Here is a 19,617-nt window from a genome sequence, read left to right as displayed (position 1 = left end):
AGAATGTGGTCTTGGTGAATGTTCCATATGAGCTTAATTAAGAAGAATGTGGGAAGAGTTCCCATTGTAGTGCAGTGGAAATGAATCTGACTAGAAACCATGAGGTTGCGGGTTCGATCCCTGGTCTCTCTCAGTGGGTTAAGGATCCGGCATTGCCATGAGCTGTGGTGTAGGTGGCAGATGAGGCTTGAATCTGGCATTGCTGTGGCTGTGGCTGTGCCTACAGCTGTAGCTGATTAGACCCCTAGCCTGGGAATCTCCATGTTCGAGTGTGGCCCTAAAAGAAAAAAAGAAAAAGAATATGTATTCTGCTGTTGTTGGATGAAGTATTCAATAAATAACAATTAGATCCAGTTGATAGATGGTGCTGTTCAACTATATCCTGCTAATTTTCTGCTGCTAGATGTGTCCATTTCTGATTGAGGAACATTGAAGTCTCCAACTATAATAGTGGATTTGTCTTTTTCTAAAAGTATTTGTCTATTAGTTTTGGCCTCACATGTTTTAATGATGTTGTTAGGTGCATACACATTTGAGATTGTTATGTCTTGGAGAAGGAACCCCTTTTTCATTATGTAATTGTCTCTTTTTATCCTGATAAATTTCCTTGGTCTGAAATCTGCTTTATCTGAAATCAGCTTTTTTTGTTGTTGTTGGCCACACCCACAACATTTGGATTTTGGCCGCACCCATGACATTTGGAAATTCCTGGGCCAGGGATTGAACCTGCACCCCAATGCTGCACCAGATCCTTAACCTACTCTGCCACAGTGAACTTCAAAGAAATCCTACTTTTAATCTCTGTCTTTATTTTTAAATTGGGTTTTCTTGTAGACAACATAATTAGGTCTATCATTGATAGAATTAACATTAAGATCTACCATATATGTAATTGTTTCTATTGGTTGCTCTTGTTCATGGTTTTTGTCTTCCACTCTCCTGTTTTCTCTAGTTTTAATTGAGTATTTCTCTCCTCTCTTAACTTATAGGTTATACTGCATTATTTTTCAATTTTAGTAGTCACCCTAGAATTTGCAGTATGGTGTGGGGTTGGTTTTTGTTTTTTTTTGGGGGGGGGGTTCTTTTTTTGTCTTTTTAGGGCTGAACCCGTGGCATATGGAGGTTCCTAGGCTAAGGGTCTAATTGGAGCTGTTGCTGCTGGCCTACGCCAGAGCCACAGCAATGTAGGATCTGAGCTTCATCTGCAACACCGGATCTTTAACCCACTGAGCGAAGCTGGGGATCAAACCTGCAACCTCATGGTTCCTAGTTGGATTCATTTCCACTGTGCCACAGTGGGAACTCCTGCAATATGTTTTTATAACTAATCTAAGTCCACTTAAAAATAAAGCTATACCACTTTACAGGTAGTGCCAGTACCTTATAACAGAGTAAACCAGTTTCTGTTATGTAACACATTTCCTTCTTCCTGTCTCCTATAACATTGCTGTTATATATTTCATTTATCCGTAAGTTATAATGCATCCAATGTATTGTTGCAGTTATCATTTTGAATAAAATGTTATCTGTTAGATCAGTTAAAAATAGGAAAAATAGGGGTTCCCATTGTGCTGCACTGGAAACAAACCCGACTAGTATCTATGAAGATGTGGTTTCTATCCCTGACCTCACTCACTGGGCCAAGGATCCAGTGTTGCCATGAGCTATGGTGTAGGCTAGCAACTGTAGCTCTGATTCGACCCCTAGCCTGGGAACGTCCATATGCCACGAGGGCGGCCCTAAAAAGAAAAGAAAAAAAGTAAAGAAAAAGAAAATACTTCATCATTTTATTTATTTCTTCTCAAATGTTCTTCCTTTCTTTATGTATAATGGATGATTGCTGTGTTGGTAGGATTTTCCTTTTAACCTTTAAATATTTCACCCCACTCTCCTCTTGTTTGCATAGTTTCTTAAGAGAAAGCTGATATAATTTTTATCCTTGTTCCTTTTTCAGTAAGGTTTTTTCCCCCCTCTGGCATCTTTCAAGCTTTTCTCTTCATCTTTGATTTTCTGCAGTTTGAATATCATATACCTAGGTATAGATTTTTTGGTATTTATTCTGCTTGGTGTTCTCTGAGCTTCTTTGATTTGTGGTTTGGTTATTTACTATTAGTCCTGAGACATCTCAGCATTATTATTTCAAATACTTTTTCTGTTCTTTTCTCTCTTCTCTCTTCTGGTGTTCCTATTGTACATATGTTATACCTTTTGTAGTTTCCTACAGTTTTTGGATATTTTGGTTTCTTTCTTTTTTTTTTTTTTTTTTGAATTTTCAGTTTGGGAAGTTTCTATTGATCTGTCTAAAAAATTTACCACTTCTTTCCTCAGTTATGCCTAGTCTACTGATAAGCTCATCAAAGGCAGTCTTCATTTATATTAGTGGTTTGTGTTTGTTTGTTTTTTGTCTTTTTGTCCTTTTAGGGCCACACCCACAGCATATGGAGGTTCCCAGGCTACGGGTCTAATTGGAACTGTAGCTGCCAGCCTACACCAGAGCCACAGCAATGCCAGATCCGAGCCGTGTCTGTGACCTACACCACAGTTCACGGCAACACTGGATCCTTAACCCACTGAGCAAGGACAGGGATCAAACCTGAAACCTGGTTCCTGGTCGGATTCATTTCTACTGCGCCACAATGGGAACTCCATATATTAGTGTTTTTTATTTCTAGCATTTCCGTTAGATTCTTTCTCAGACTCCATTTCTCAGCTTATTACATTAACTCATGTCTTGCATTTTGTCCACCTTTTCATTAGCATGAATCTTAGTTATTTTAGATTCCCAATCTGATAATTCCAGGATCTCTATCATAGCAGAGTTTGATTCCAATGCTTTCTTTGTCTCTCCAAACTGTATTTTTGCCTATTAGCATACTTGTATTTTTTGGTGAAAGCCAGACATGATGTATCAGGTAGACAGAACTGAGCCTTTAGTGTGGAATTTTATGTTTAGGAATTATATTGTGTTTATTCTTTGCTGTAACTGTAGATTTTAGAGGATAAATTTCCTCTAGTGTCCTTGTTTTTGTCTCCTCTGTTATCTTTGGGTTTCCTTAGAGTCTTTTAGTAGAAGCTGCGCCTGGCTTCAGTTGTAATCTTCTGTTATTTTACAGGATCCCTACTGATGTGGTGGTAAGATCTTGGGGGACGGGAAGCATTCTATAATCCTATGACTAGGTCTCACTCTTAGTGGGCCCCTGCCCCTGGACTGTAACCATGACAAGAGCTTCTCAGCTTTTTTCCACCCACTTGTCATCTTTTTTCTTCCCTCCCCATGGGTTAAGCTCTGGTGAAATAGCTTCCTTTGAGGATGAACATTTGTTCAGGACAACAGAATGCTCTGGGCATATTTCAAGATGGTTACTTTTCCTTTCCCACTGTTGGGAGGGAAGTACAAGGGGATTATCCTTTGATGGTCACAGTGAGAACCTTGTGGGGCTCCTGGAAGTAAAACTCACAAAAGTGTGGAGGTCCCTTTAAAGTTGAGCTCCCAGGAGTTTTCATCTCTCAAACTAGTCCTTGCTCATCAGTCTCCAGCAATAGTCACTTATCGTTAAAGGATATTTAGAACTGGTATTTCTACCAGTTGCTGGCTCTGTGGGCTCTGTTGGTGGTTTCTGGTCCTGATAAACTGAATTTCTGTATTGCCTGTCTCTCTGTTCTGGGGGGCAGTGATTTGCCCTGTGACCTCAGTTCTCTAATAGATCTAAGATTTGTTCATTTTTAATTTTTTCAGTTTTTTTCTTCTTATGAGAATGAGAGAGATTTCAAGCTCTTTATATAATGGACTGACACGTAAAAGTTATAAAAGCAGTGTAAAAGTGAAGAAACATTGAGTCCAAATTTGTTAACATGTTTCATATTGTACTAATTATTTGAGGGTTCTTTTTTTAGATTTAAGTTGCTATGTATTTAAAGTTACTTTGCCATTTTTTAAACTTAGCTCCAATTTTAAGGATATTTGGAAGTTCTCGCAGTGGTGCAGTGGATTAATAACTTGGCATTGTCTTGGCTCAGTGGCTCAGGTTACTGCTGGTGTGCATGTTCAGTCCCTGGCCAAGGAAGTTCCACGTGCAGCAGATGCAGCTGAAAAAGAAAAAAAAAAAAAAAGATTATTTGGAACTGACTATATGATAACATAGTAAATTTCACATTTTTAATAAAAGTACATTTTTATTTTATTTTTCAAAATGATTTTTATTTTTTCCACTATAGTTGGTTTACAGTAAAAGTACGTTTTTAAATTCAAAATGGTATCACTAGATATTCTTGACATATACAAAAATTTGTTTTTCTTTGTAATGCTAAGTATGAGATCCAGCCATACCACTAATGACTAAAATGATGATTGGTACTTAATGTTTCAAGTCTTATTTAGCCAAAGCTTTTGTATGTTTAAATAATGTGAAAATGAATAAATACCGTAAATTGAGGAAAGTATTACTTTATACTTGTTTCAAACATTTGTTTGTCTATCAGCACTCTTTTCCTTGTCTGATTTCCCCTAACTCTTGACCTAATTTTTCTTGAAGAATGTTACATGAAGCCGTAGCAGCAATAGCAGTTTTCTGCAACAGAGCTCCCATATGCTGCTCCTCCATCTTTTCCTTCAGTGTTTCATGTTGGAGGAATTTTTGTTACTTGAGAATGTGTTTGGAAAGCTTAACACAATAATTGTCTGATCATTAACTTGTAATAGAAAGACACCAAGGAAAATGCTGGAGGGACTTTCTTTAGAAAGAAAGATGATAAACTCGGTTGCCCTTCTGTTGCAGTATCTGTTAACAGAGTTCTTTTATGTAACTCCTTGAAGAAGTTGAATCTTCTCAGCATAGCTACTGAAATAGCCCTACATCTGATGGCAGAATTTTTTTTGATCCTTCAACATAATTTTACAGTATTTGTGTTACCAGAATCCAGTTAAACTTCTCAAATAGTCAGATATTAAAACTAATAAATAAATAAAGGATTGACCTCAAAATAAAGAAGTAAAGTTAGGTACCACTTCTTCTTTAATATGTAGTTGATCGGGTTATTTGTTTTTTTGTTATTGAGTTATATGAGCTATTTGTATATTTTGGGAATTAAGCCCTTGTCAGTCATCACTCAGCCATAAAAAAGAATGAAATAATGCCATTTGCAGTAACATGGATGGACCTAGAGATCATTATACTGAGTGAAATAAGTCAAACAGAGAAACAGATATTATATGATGTCACTTATATGTGGAATCTAAAAAGTAGTATAAATGAACTTATTTACAAAACAAAAGCAGACTCACAGACATAGAAAACAATCTTATAGTTACCAAAGGAAAGGGGGGGCAGGGTAGATTGGGAGTAGAGGATTAACAGATGCACATACTGTGTATAAAGTAGATAAACAATAAGGATTTACTGTATAGCACAGGAAATAATATTTAATGTCTTATAATAAACTATAATGGAAAAGAATATAGGTATGTACATGATATCTGAATAACCAAATCACTTTGCTATATACCTGAAACTAACACAATATGGTAAATCAATTATACCTGTTAAAAAATATATATATAGTTGATCAGTCAGAAACATATTTTTTTTAAATGTAGGAGTAAGCTAAATAGCACCAAAGAAATATTAGCCTGTTAAAGAGATTATTCAGTAAAACTTGTCAATTCATAGTGTTTCAAAGGTCACATTGAGCTCTTGATTAGTACTTTAAATTTTGGCTATTCTAAGTGATTACCAGTGGTTACTCATTTTGAACTATTTATAAGCACTATTATAATTCAACGATTAAATTTTTTTAAAGTGGCAGTGTGTTGAAATTCCATTGATATTAACAAATTAATCACAGTCCTGTTTTGTCAGTAAATGGCTCTGCTCTGTGTTAAAGATATGTGTGAGGCCAGTGGAGGCTCTCTCCTCTAATCTCAAAGGGGTATTATGATTCTCAGATCACAGTCATAACTCTCTTTTACATGACTCTTCCTATTAATATCATTCCATTTACTCAAGGTCTGCTAGCTTCAAGTAAATTAAGTTAGCTAGTGATTACCTGGGAAAAAAAGAATGAATGAAATGTAGTCTACCTAGTAAATATTAATTCTTCTACCCAAATCAAACTTAACATGAACCTTCATCATGTCCCACTCATTTAGAGTGCCATATTTTTTACCTTTTTCTAAACCTATGAGAGTTTGAAAGTCAAACTCCGTTTCTAGTTCTTTCCTAGAAAGGATAAGCTTTCCTGAAATAGGGACTGTATATTATTTATCTTTTGTTCCCAGTGTCTTGTGTAATGTACATGCTTAGTAAATAATAGTTTAGTGAGTAACTGAATGTAAAGGTCTTGCTACCTATTCTAAACATCACTGTCTATCATATTATTCTCTGTATATATCTTATAACACAAAATTTACAATTTATATTTTTCCTGTTCTCTTATATGAACTAACTTTCCCAAAATGATTATAACCTTGAAGGTTAAAACCAAGTTCTCTGGTTTTTTTTTTGTTTTGTTTTTTGTTTTTAAGATCGTCATCAGGCTTACTTAAGCAGACCCTCATCAGGAGTGAGGAATGTTTCAGACCCCTAGCAAACCAGGAGAACCACACTGCCCCTTCCCCCACTCTCTGGCTATAAAAAGAAGCCAACTTCGTTTGGCTTTCCCTGACCATTAGGAAGCCATCCTGCTGTGCTAGCAGAATTTATCTCACACTCTTCTTTCTCTTCAATAAATGAATGGATAAAGACAGTCATCAGACTTGCGTGGGAAAATAATTTCTATTTTATTTTGCTACTTAGGTCTGCGTGGGTTTTTTTGGGGGGGTGGGGGTGCCATGCCCACAGTATGCAGAAGTTCCCAGGCCAGGGATCAAACCCACGCCACAGCAGTGACAACACCAGATCCTTAACCCGATGAGCCACCAGGGGCCTCCCCAAGTTCTCTATTCTTTATTTCTTTTTTCTTTCTTTTTGGTCTTTTTTAGGGCCACACCCGAGGCAATGGAAGTTCCCGGGCTAGGGGTCAAATCAGAGCTGTAGCTGCTGGACTGTGCCACAGCCACAGTAACGCCAGATCCAGGCCATGTCTGCAACCTACACCACAGCTTATGGCAACGCCAAATCCTTTAACTCACTGGGCAAAGCCAGGGAGCAAACCTATATCCTCATGGATACCAGTAGGACTCTTAACCCACTGAACCACAACAGGAATTCCCTCTATTCTTTATTTCTTAAGTACCTACTGAGATAAAATAATAAGCCCTTGGTACTACATATTGATTTGTAAAATCACTTTATGTTATATACCAGGAATAAGAAAGTTGAAATTCCCTATGCAGAGCTCACTCCGTAATTTGAGAGAGACCTAGTATAGAAGTCTAGTGAGAGTCTACAGTAACTTAGTCATTCAGTAATTACTGCCGATTGATTTAAAATATCCAGTGTAACTTTTTTTTAAAAGTTGAATGCGCTGATGTTAAGTGTAGAATTTGAGTTTGACAAATGATGCACACATGTAACCAATGTCTCTGACAAGATGTAGAGCATAGAGCATTGCCATCTCCCTAGTAAATACCTTACTGTCCCTTTCCAGTTGGCCTTCTACACCTATAGCCACTCCTCTAATTTCTAACCTCATATATTACCTTCACCTATTAATGAACTTCGTGTAAGTGGACTCATACAGTATATATTCTCCTATGTCTGACTTCTTTGATTCAGTTTTTTGAGGTTTATGGATGCATAACTTTTCAAGAACATCCATAGTCTCATAACTTCTTTAACACATAGGGCCGACTTGTAATACTTCGTGTTCATCACAACGCAAATGATTTTTCTTAGTCCTCTAGGACTATGAATTCACTTTATTCTCTTTACTATTGAGTGATGGAGGTATCATCACTAAAGTACCTGCATGTAAATTAAGTTGAAAATGTAAGTTTAAAGACAGAATCCAATATAACTCAAATATCTTTAATGTTATTGATTCTGAAAGGCAGGGTTATTTTTAATGCTAGTGTTTTTCACTGGCATACAGTAAGGGCAGTTTCTTTGTGCCTTTTACTTTTTTGTATTTTCCAGACACAGACAAAAATAAAATGTTTAATTTTTCCTTTACATTGTATGTCTTAATAGAGATCAAATCAGCTGTCTTCAGTATGAACTCAGGATAAGGGCAATAAGAAACCCTATTGTTTCGAGCCTCCACCAAGATGAACTGGCAGTGTGTCAGGAAAATTCCCAGTATGGAGCAGTTTTATTACAATTCAGCACAATTGGTTCTTGCATAACCTTTAGAAAATCATACATAAAACATTCTCATCTATATAAATAAAAATCACCCACGCACTTTATTAATAGCTTTGTTCACTTTTTCCCTGGGACTTGTGTTACATGCTCCTACTGTGCCCCCCTTTTCAGTCTTTTTTAAAGATAACTCTCCATAAGCTTTCTTTTAAGCAAAAAGGTTAGGTAATGTTCGGAATCAAATGTAAGTCTAAGGTAATTCTTCATAATTCTCCCTCTTGATCAGGTAACTAGTAACTAGCGTCTCTGAGTGTCCTTTTTACATTTAGTGACAGGGAGTGGCTTTTTCACTATATATAGTTAATTTAACTTTAGGAAAGAAAGAATAAATGTACTTTTCATGGAAGTAAGAATCATAATTTATTTTGATGTGTTTGGGATTTTCTTTTTTAATGGCCACACCCATTAAAGGGCCAAGCTACAGCTGCGACCTATGCCACAGTTGCAGCAACTCCATCTCCTTTAACCCAGTGCACCCAGCCAGGAATCAAACCCGCACCTCTGCAGCGACTCAAGCCACTGCAGTTGGTTTCTTAACCCACTGCACCTCGGTGGGAACTCCTTTTTTTTAAAACACACACATCTTAAAGGTTATATCACTGTTACTATGACTACAATAAATACATGGTGAAAGCAGGAACATACCAGGTTGAAGTCTTAGCCTTTCTTGCTTAGTCTAGTTAATTAGCAAAAATGCATTTATTTTCAGGTGTCATTTTCCTGAATCTGAACTTTAGAGAATTTTCCATATATTCCTCCAAAGTATATGGTATAAAATACCAAAATAATTTAATAAAAAGCCTCTAGATCTAACTACTAGTTTACAGGAAATACAGAGGCTAAGAGAACATATTAAATGACATCAGTCACTATCCAGAATTGGAGAAATTCTATAGGACAAATGACCCAGTTTCTTCAGCAAATGAATAGCAGTGGGGGGGGGGAGGGGTGGAGGGAAAAATGGCTAAATTTTTTTAGATTAAAAGAGGTTTAAGGTATGTGTCATTTATACCCCAGAGAGAGAGAGACTTAAGAGCTAAATGAACCAAATGTAATGTGTGGACCTTGTTTGGATCCTGATCTGAACAAGGCAACTGTAAAAATACTTTGAGACAATTGGGACAATGTGAATGTTGACTGGATATTAGATGATATTCTAAAACTGTCAGTATTAATAAATGTAACAAAGGTGTTAGGGTTTTATTTTTAAGAAATAGCCCATAATATTTATTAGTGATTTATATATCGAAATGATGTCTGAAATTTTATTTAAAATACTCTATTAAAAAAGAAACAAAAAATGTTGCAGGTAATCGATAAAACAAAAAAAAAGACAAAATATTGATAATTCTTGAAGCTGTGTGGTAAGTATGTAGGGCTCTTTACATTTTCTCTAGGTTTGAAATTTTTCATTGTATAAAGTTTGGGGACACACACACAACTAGAAGGGAAAAATAGATCACCTCTGTCACAGCACACAAGATGATATTTACTCCAGAACATTTTATTTTTAGCAAACAGTAGCAGTTTATAAGTTAAATTGTGTTAGATTTGGCAGGAGGAGGGGAGAAGTGTTTCTAAAACAGCCTTACCTAACATACAACTCATGGTCCTCTCTTCTCCTTCTGAAAACGATAAAATTATAGAAGGTAGTGCTTCGTTTGAAAGGAATGATGAACTTTGAATGAAAGTGTGTCCTTGGGAAGAGCAGATGGACCTAAGCTAGCAGTGAAACACCAGAAGTACCTCTCCCTTCAGTGTTCATCTTCTTCCTGTGCAGTTGGTGGCAGTCACCTGGGGCTGTGTCCTCTAACTGTGGCATCAGTGATAGGGCCTTCCTCCTAGCCAGCACTTTTAACTCCTGTATTGTTCTCTGATAAAATACCAATTTTACTACGGAACATTTTTTACCTTCTCTTGCTTTTGTTTATTAGTTCTATAAAAATGAATGCTCTTAATGAATAGATTAAACCCTTTTCATACGTAATTTTGTACAACATTGTTTGCCTTCTGAGAATTTTTCTTTTCTGTGCCACTGACTTCATGGTATTTTTCTAGTAGAAAATAGTCTGGGTCCAATCAGGACCTGAGTACTACAGTCACAATCAATCAGAATTTTGATGCTTGTCCACATATCACAGCAAAGAAAGTTTGCAAAATTAATGAATGTTAAAAACAGTTTCTTCAGGAGTTCCCGTAGTGGCTCAGTGGTTAACGAATTTGAGTAGGGACCATGTGGTTGCGGGTTCGATCTCTGGCCTTGCTCAGTGGGTTAAGGATCCGGTGTTGCTGTGAGCTGTGGTGTAGGTCACAGACGTGGCTCGGATCCCGCATTGCTGTGGCTGTGGCAAGGCCGGCAGCTATGGCTCCGATTGGACCCTTAGCCTGGGAACCTCCATATGCTGCAGGAGTGGCCCAAGAAATGGCAAAAAGACAATAAATAAATAAATAAATAAATAGATAAATAAATAAATAAAATAGAAAATAAAAAGTTTCTTCAGTGGACCTGCTTTTCTAGGTTGAAACACTGGTTTTCATGCTATGGGGGCTTAACCCAGCCCAGCTAAAGTGATATAGAAAGGAGCCCTTATGAGATACCAACATCAAATGCTTTCACTGACATGTGGAATCTGAAAAAAGGACAGAATGAACTTCTTTGCAGAACAGATACTGACTCACAGACTTTGAAAAACTTGGGGTCTCCGGAGGAGACAGTTCGGGGGGTGGGGGGATGCCCTGGGGTTGTGGGATGGAAATCCTATAAAATTGGATTGTGATGATCATTGTACAATTACAAATGTAATAAATTCATTGAGTAATAAGAAAAAGACAGGAAAAAAATGCCCCTTTTCTGAATTCTCTAGAATTATCCTACCATAGCAAATTTAAGAACAAACCAAACATTCTTGAGCCCCAACTCCACCTGTAATTTAAATTATCAAGGCATCAACAAAAAGTAGTCATTTGCTTTTGAACATGTTTCTAAAAAACTGTTTTTTTCAACATATCTATATAATCTACTATAGCAATTAAATTTTGAGTTCTCAGAGAGCTAGAGTCATTTCTGTCAATTTAACTGTACGTAGCCACTGTCACAATAACATGAAAGTATGAAAATCTTGCTAAATATATCTTAATTCAACCTGTCATATATTCAAAACCTAGAACTTTTGATAATGGAAGGAGAAGGTTTAAGTACAAAAAGAAGTGAAGACAACTGGATTTTTGAAAAAATGTTACTGTTAAGGGCATTTTTTTTGTGAAAACATAAAAGTTTTATAGCTACTGATCAAAGTAATAATTGTTAGTACTTATTGAGTACTGTTTGTCGACTACTTCACTAAACCCTGTATTTAGAATCTTATGGTTAGGAAGTATATGCTAAGCATATGTACTACAGAATCTTAGTTGAGGTTTTGGAGAAATATAAATGATCAAAGAGTAATATTTGTTTCACAATCTGTATAATTTATGTCAGCCTCAGCAAAGAGAGATCATTTTCTTGAAGTAGTTGGAAGTACTGTAATGAAAATTTTTAAAGCATGTTTTCTAAAACATCTTATTAAAATTACCCATCTGTTGATGAAAATTGATTAAATCAGTAACCTCTCATCATAATGGCCAAGCTCTTTGGCCCTTTACTGGAGTGGTTTTTATCCTAATTCTTAGCATGTTTGCTTTGAATTCATTTAACATCTAAAAAAGTTGTTGACAAGGAAACGTAGTTTTGACACTTCAGAAAAGACATTTTCTACTTTATAAAATTATGTTCCTACATGTGAAATTTCAGAAGCCACTAAAGTGAACACTCTATAATTAATTTAAAGCTATTAATTATATTAGCACTTCTGTGCCATTTAGAGGCAATCCATACTAATAGTTAAAATTCCGTTTTCTACTTAACATATTATCAGTATTATCAGCCCAGTTGAGTAATTTTTCAAAAAGTCAATGAAGGAATCCACAGAAGTTAAATTAATCATATAAAAGAAAAATCAGGGAGTTCCCGTCATGGCGCAGTGGTTAACAAATCCGACTAGGAACCATGAGGTTGCAGGTTCGGCCCCTGCCCTTGCTCAGTGGGTTAACAATCCGCGTTGGCGTTGCCGTGAGCTGTTGGGTAGGTTGCAGACGCGGCTCGGATCCCGCATTGCTGTGGCTCTGGCGTAGGCCGGGGGCTACAGCTCTGATTCGACTCCTAGCCTGGGAATCTCCATATGCCGCGGGAGCGGCTCAAAGAAATAGCAAAAAAAAAAAAAAGTCAGGAGTTCCCATTGTGGCTCAGCAGGTTAAGAACCCAATGTTGTCTTTGAGGATGCAGGTTCGATCCCTGGAATCACTCAGTGGGTTAAGGATCTGCCATTGCCACAAGCTGCAGTGTAGGTCACAGATGCAGCTCGGATCCCGTGTTTCTGTAGCTGTGGCATAGGCCTGCAGCTATAGCTCCAATCGGACCCCTAGCTCAGGAATCTCCACATGCTGCATGTGTGGCGATAAAAAGAAAAAAGAAAAGAAAAGAATAAAAATCCAATGTTGTTTTAAAATAAAATGTTAATATCAGTGAAATAAAGGTACAACTTTATGATGATTTTGTTTTCAATTAAATAAGTCTTTTTATTCGCCAGTAAATTAAATAAGCACATTATTAACTTCCCATACTCCAAAAATAGGCAGGGTTTTTCTTATTCTCTCTCCCTAATACCTAGAGCCAACTTTCAGTTGTTCTTGGTAACATGACTACTCATGTTTGTAAAGCCCAGATTCCAATAAAAGTTATTAACCTACACCTGAATTTATCTGACCAAACCTTTTACCATAGATGATATTGACAAGAGAACAAATTTGGATTTTATTGCCTTTTGTCTTTTGTTTTTTATGAACATGTAAATAAGTAGTAAAAGACCAATAAAGCAGAAAAAAGGTAAAGAAATTAGATGACCTATTTAGGGAGTTCCCTTTGTGGTTCAGGGGTTAACGAACCCAACGAGGATCCATGAGGTTTCGGGTTTGATCCTGGCCTCTCTCAGTGGGTTAAGGATCTGGTGTTGCCGTGAGCTGTAGTGTAGGTCGCAGACTCAGCTTGGATCCTGCGTTGATGTGGCTGTGGCATAGGCCAGCAGCTGTAGCTCCAGTATGACCCCTAGCCTGGGAATTTCTGTATGCCAAGTGTATGGCCCTAAAAAGCAAAAAAAAAAAAGTTTTTTCCTTAGATGACATATTTAATCAACAAACAAAAGAATCAGTTTCTGAATGTTTCTATATCCCCCACCTTCCCTTATGAACTCCTTGTTGGCAGAAACAGCCTTAATCTTCCTTGTATTCCAGATGTATCACTCTGTGTAGTTCATTTAAGCCAGTGTAATGATTTGAGCCAGAAACTTTAAAAAGCTTTCATGAAATGTTGGCATTATTTGCTACCTGCAGGGAAAACAAAATGAAGCTGGAACATATGAAAGAAGGAGGAAAGAGTCTCCTATCTTGTGTAAACCTAATAATGTTTGAGGAAAGAGTGCAAATGTTTTAAAAAATTGTTTTTAATTATATCAATCTTATCAATCTTTAGTCCATATCTTTTTTTTTTTTGTCTTTTGTCTTTTTAGGGCTGCACCCCACTGCATATGGAGGTTCCCAGGCTAGGGATCGAATCAGATCTATGGCTGCCAGCCTACACCAGAGCCACAACAATGCCAGATCCAAGCCACATCTGCGACCTACACCACAGCTCACAGCAATGCTAGATCTTTAACCCACTGAGCAAAGCCAGGGATCGAACCCGCAACCTCATGGTTCCTAGCCACAATGGGAACTCCTAGTCCATATCTTAAAAGCATATTATGTGACCAAAACAAGCTGCCTTTTCAAAAAGTTCGGGATTTTGCAAAAGTGGAAACAGTAGCTTGTAGAAAATATAACACAGACACATCTATAGCCAGCCTAAAATTGCTTACACCAACCCCAAACTAATGACTAGAAGTTTCAAATTCTGGGTATGTATATGTGTCGGATTAACTGGAATACACACATTTGTGCATGTGTGGTGGGTGGTGGTGTGTCTATGTATGTTGAAAATTAGCAACCACATGGCAATGTGTTCAGTATTGATACTTGATAAATAAGGGTAGGAATTTTGAATTTAGAAACTAGAATAATAAATTGCTCATGCACCTTTAAAAGTATCTTTTAAATTGAATTCTTGCTGAGAGAATAACTATTAAAAGTTTAATTGCAGTCTTTTATCATTTTGCTTTGATTTTATACTAAAAACTGCCAAGCAGATAACACTTAAATGTATCTTTTTCAATATGACAAAGTTACATAAGAAGAGAATCCCCTAGCACGTAAAGAAAAATGCAATTATTTTCTATTCTGAATCTCCAGACTGCTGTTTTAGAAAATCATATCTGATTATTTGCTCAGCAGAAGATTATTGAGTTGATTTAGCTGTGATTTTACTTAACAAAGCTTCAACTGCATTCCTACTGTGGAGTCCGAAAAAGGTAGAGAGACATAAATGATACATTCAAACTGTGATTTTTGTGAACAGGGCCATCGATGCACCCCTCGGAGCTAATAGCGGAGATGAGAAACAGTGGGTTTGCACTGAAACGAAATGTACTGGGGAGAAACTTGACCGCAAATGATCCATCACAGGTAATGATCTTTTTATCAGTAAGCTGAAAATGTCTATAAATCTAAATGTGATTGCTTGTGAATTGCTACTTAATGTTTTCCAATATGCATATATCCATAGGAAAGCAAGATAGAGCAAAGAAAATGCCTAAAATGTATTTTGATTTTGCTTCTTTATTATTTTAACCTAAGTAAGAAATTGTTTTTAAACCTATATTTTAATAAATGAAACTGCTCCTCTTGAGTTTATGTGGATAAAATATCTAACTGAACTGGTGATAAGGTTACTTTTTCCCTCCTGCTAACTTTCCCCTGAAGTAACATTAAATAGAACCAATGGGGAGAAGTGTATAAAAAAAAAAAACCCAAAATTGTGGGAAATATTTTAAAGTTACTCGACTAAACTATGTAGACCCAGAAAATGGTTGAGTTTACAGGGTTGTAGACGTCCTAATATAAACCATTTATTTCATTTGATGCGGAACCTGGAGCCCAGAGAACTAAAGTGATTTCCCTAAGGTCACGTGGCTGTTTAGAGACAGAGCTGAGACTAAAATGCAGACTACCACGGGCACAAACTTGCGCTGCTCTGAAAAGAGCCATGTTCCTTCTCAAACATTGCTAGGGATTGTACATGTAACCTATATAATTGTATATTTGTACTGTCTGATATACTGGATAATCATATATTTGATAATTACTGTTGAAATTATAAAGCCAGAAATTGTGGATGTTTTGACCTTCCCATAAAGTTCATGATCTTCCTGGTTTTAATGTTTCATTAAGTTAGAAGTAAGTATTTAAGTCCTCAAGTGTTTAGGACTCAAGAGAGAGAATAGACGCTATGCTATAAACATCCTGTGTTTCTCTGTCATCCTCTCCTGATAAAGTCTGTTAAGGGTGGCAAAACAGTCATTTAACTTCTTAGTGCATCATGATCCTCTTTGGCAGGAAGGCAACAAACATTTTTTCTGCTTTTTTAGGGCCACACCCATGGCATATGGAGGGTCCCAAGCTAGAGGTCGAATTGGAGCTGTAGCCACCGGCCTATGCCACAGCCACAGCAACACCAGATCCTTAACCCACTGAGTGAGGCCAGGGATCAAACCTGTGTCCTCACAGATACTAGTCACATTTGTTTCTGCTGAGCCATTGTGAGAACTCCTACAAACATTTTTTAATTCCACTTTCCAATCCAAAATGTCGTACTCAGCTGTAGCATGTCCCTAATACAGAATTTCTTATTTGTAAATGTTCCCTGTCTGATAACTTGTCTTATAATCTATCAGTTTAATGATGTGTTTGTTGATTCAGGAATATGTTGCAAGCGAGGGTGAAGAAGATCCAGAAGTTGAATTTTTAAAGTCACTGACAACAAAACAAAAACAGAAACTTCTCAGGTAATTAAAAAGTATCTATTTAATGATTTCAACTACATTTTGTTCTTATGTTTCATCTTAGTGCCATATTCACCTCTGACCCTAAGTTTAAGGTACTTAAGCCATGTATCATGATTTATTTTACAGCTATAGTAATACAGTTTTGCCTTTCTTTCAGTAATATGAAAGTTAAAATAAGATTACATACTCAGTTTATACCACAGGGTCACTGCATTTTTCAGAGCATTTAATTTGGAAATAGATTTACTTGTAGGTTTACTTTTCATGATAGATTTGTATATGTCTTTGCATGCAGTTTGTAGAAAATACTGTGGGCCATGTGTTACTCTTTTTACATTCTTATGATTTTATGAGGAATGTTGGAAATGCCTCAATTTAAGATAAATATGAATCTTGTTAAACAGACTACCTCTGGATTAAAAAATCCAAAAAATGTCTGCTGAGTCCAATAGAGGGAGCTCATGATGTCTCAATAACTGGAGTTTTGAGAATGGCTAGACAGAAGCCAGTGAAGACATTTTTATTTCAAATGATATAAACAAGTTACTCTTCTGAGACAATAAAGTACTTTATAGAAATTTATAATGCCTTAATAAAATTTCCTAATTATTTTTATATCTAAATGATTGTTGAAAACTAGTCTGATTATTTTGTTACTAAAAAAGAGTATTAAAAAATGTAAAGTGGATAATAATTCAGAATTTCTGGAGAATATGCTCTTGAATTTTGATAGCATAATGTTGATTAATATTTCCATATTTTAAAATAGTAAATACATAAAATTAATGTTTCATCTGATTAGAGCTTTATATTTGAGCTTTCAACGAGTCCAGCTAATGTCACAAACCTTTTTTATGCCAAGATGACTATTTATTTTATTTAGAGTACTTTTATAATTTCAAATTCTGCTTCAGTATGAATTTTTTTATTAGTCATTACTATTGAAGGAAGTATAGTAAGACAACTAATGCATTTTTTAATTTAAACTTATTATATATGTGACGAATAATTTAAAAGGAGGAATATGATTTGTCATTTAATAAAAGTAAAGAATGTGTTTATATGTGAATTCCACTTTTAATAGCTTCTAAGAAACTATATTGTCTATTCAGAATTTTACATTTGCCAATGAAAGGACTATTTTTACATAATCTATTACTATTTTTTCCCAATAAAAGGAAGCTGGATCGACTTGAGAAGAAAAAAAAGAAAAAGAAAAAAGATAGAAAAAAGAAAAAGCTTCAGAAGAGCAGAAGTAAACACAAAAAACATAAAAACAAATCCTCTTCCTCTTCCTCCTCCTCTTCCTCCTCTAGTGAGACTTCAGAAAGCAGCAGTGAGAGTGACAACAAAGAAAAAAACATACAAAAGAAGAAAAGAAAGAAAAACAAGCATTCAGGGCATAACAGCAGTGATTCTGACGAAGAGATCGACAAGTCTAAGAAGAGAAAACTTGATGAAGAGTGTTCTGGCAGTCACAGTAACAAGGAAAAGCCCAGATCTTTCAAACAAGAGAATTCCGGGGAGAATGGCAAATGGAGTCATTCTGATTCTGACCGAAAGCCCAGAAGCCATAACCAGAGTCCAGAGAAGAGAGGATCGGGAAGAGACGAGAGGAGAAACAGGAGCCAGAGCAGGGATGAGAGGAATAGGAGAAGCCGAAGCAGAAGTCACGGTAGCTACAAGCCAAGAGAAATAAGAAAACGGTCACGGCGAAGTCCCAGTGAAGAGCGGAAGAGAGGAAACGACACCAGAAGCCATGGCACAGATATATACAGAGGGGAGAAAACGCCCAGAGAGCACTAGGGAGATAAGCATACTAGAGTGACGCCAAGAGAACGAAGCAGAAATAGAGAATAAGGAGAGAATTGTATATGACAATTCCCTGGAAAGAAAAATATCTCCACTTTCTTCTTGAATACCTTTAGTAAGGGCTAAATTATGTACTATTTTCTTTCTAATAAAAAAAACCTCTATTTTAATTTTCCATCTCTATAAGCTGTCATATCAAGTACAAAACTACATGAATCCTATAAGAATGAAATTGCAAATATTTGTAAGTGATCTTTGAAAATATGAGCTGTAAAAATATTTTCTGTTGATAAATATATCTTGTGCCCTATACTAAGATAAAAAACCCCATATAAGTGTGACATTTTCTTTGTTCCAAAACATCATTAAAAGAATGAGAGTATATTGATTTGGTATAATTTAATTATTGATTTTTTTTCAATTAAATTTATTACTTTTAAGATTTGAATTTACTTGAAGCCAAGTATAATCATTGTAGAAGTTCACTAGTATGAATCAAATGATGAATTGGTCAGTATTTCTTAAAGTCTTTAAACTCCCTTCACGTGTTTTGCTCTACAGGGTAAGAAGCTATTTACATTTGGATGATACATTAATTTTCTATGCTGCCATAACAGATTACCTCAATTTTAACACAAATACAGTTCTGGAAATCAGAAATCTGAAATGGGCCTCACTGGGCTAAAATCAAGATGTCAGCAGGGTTGCTTCTCTCTGGATACTCTATGGAAAATCTGTTTGCTTGCCTATTCCAGCTTCTGGAGGCCACCTGCATTCCTTGGCTTCTGGCTCCTTCTTCCATCTTCAAAGATACAGTTGAATCAAGTCCTCATATCTAATTACTTTGACACTGACATTCTGCATTGTTTTTCACTCTTCAGGACTCTCATGATTACACTGAGCTCAGGAGAATCTGGGAAAATCTCCCTATTTCAAAATCTTAATTCTATCTGCAACCTTAATTCCCCTTTGCTGTGTATCCTAACATCTTTACAGGTTCCAGGGATTAGGATGTGTGTGTCATTAAGGGACTGTTGTTCTACCTACCACAGATGGCCTTTCTACTGCTGATATTCAGCTATTACAGATTTTACTTCGAAAAGTTAAGCATTTATATGTCATAAATGAACCAGTGTAAACTATTTAGACATATTTCATGAGCATAGATATATAAGGTATATTTAAATTTAGCTGCAGGAGTTCCTGTTGTGGCACAGCAGAAATGAATCTGACTAGTATCCATGAGGATGTGGGTTCAACCCCTGGCCTCACTCAGTGGGTCAGGGATCCAGCGTTGCCATGAGCTGTGGTGTAGGTTGCAAATGCTGCTCAGATCCCGTGTGGCTGTGGCTGTGGTGTAGGCCAGCAGCGGTAGTTCCGATTCCACCCCTAGCATGGGAACTTCCATATGCCACTGGTGTGGCCCTAAAAAGCAAAAATTAATTAATTAATTAATTAATTAAGCTGCAAACTCTCCC

The 19,617-nt window shown here is 36.4% G+C and overlaps 1 protein-coding gene across 1 annotated transcript in view; it reads left to right on the top strand.

The window, feature by feature from the left end:
* Window positions 1-18,537, top strand: part of CIR1 (corepressor interacting with RBPJ, CIR1) — a 37,792-nt gene extending 19,255 nt beyond the window's left edge. Inside the window, exons 8-10 of the mRNA XM_047772913.1 lie at window positions 14,842-14,948; window positions 16,242-16,327; window positions 17,506-18,537. Coding sequence (XP_047628869.1) covers window positions 14,842-14,948; window positions 16,242-16,327; window positions 17,506-18,133 — 821 coding nt within the window. The 3' untranslated portion in view covers window positions 18,134-18,537. The remainder of the gene's footprint in view (window positions 1-14,841; window positions 14,949-16,241; window positions 16,328-17,505) is intronic.
* The last annotated feature ends 1,080 nt before the right edge of the window (window positions 18,538-19,617 follow it).

This window comes from Phacochoerus africanus, chromosome 3, assembly GCF_016906955.1.
Source record: "Phacochoerus africanus isolate WHEZ1 chromosome 3, ROS_Pafr_v1, whole genome shotgun sequence".
NCBI classification, from domain to species: Eukaryota; Metazoa; Chordata; class Mammalia; order Artiodactyla; family Suidae; genus Phacochoerus; species Phacochoerus africanus.
Note: the sequence above shows the minus strand (reverse complement) of the source record. Positions and strands in the feature narration are given on the sequence as shown.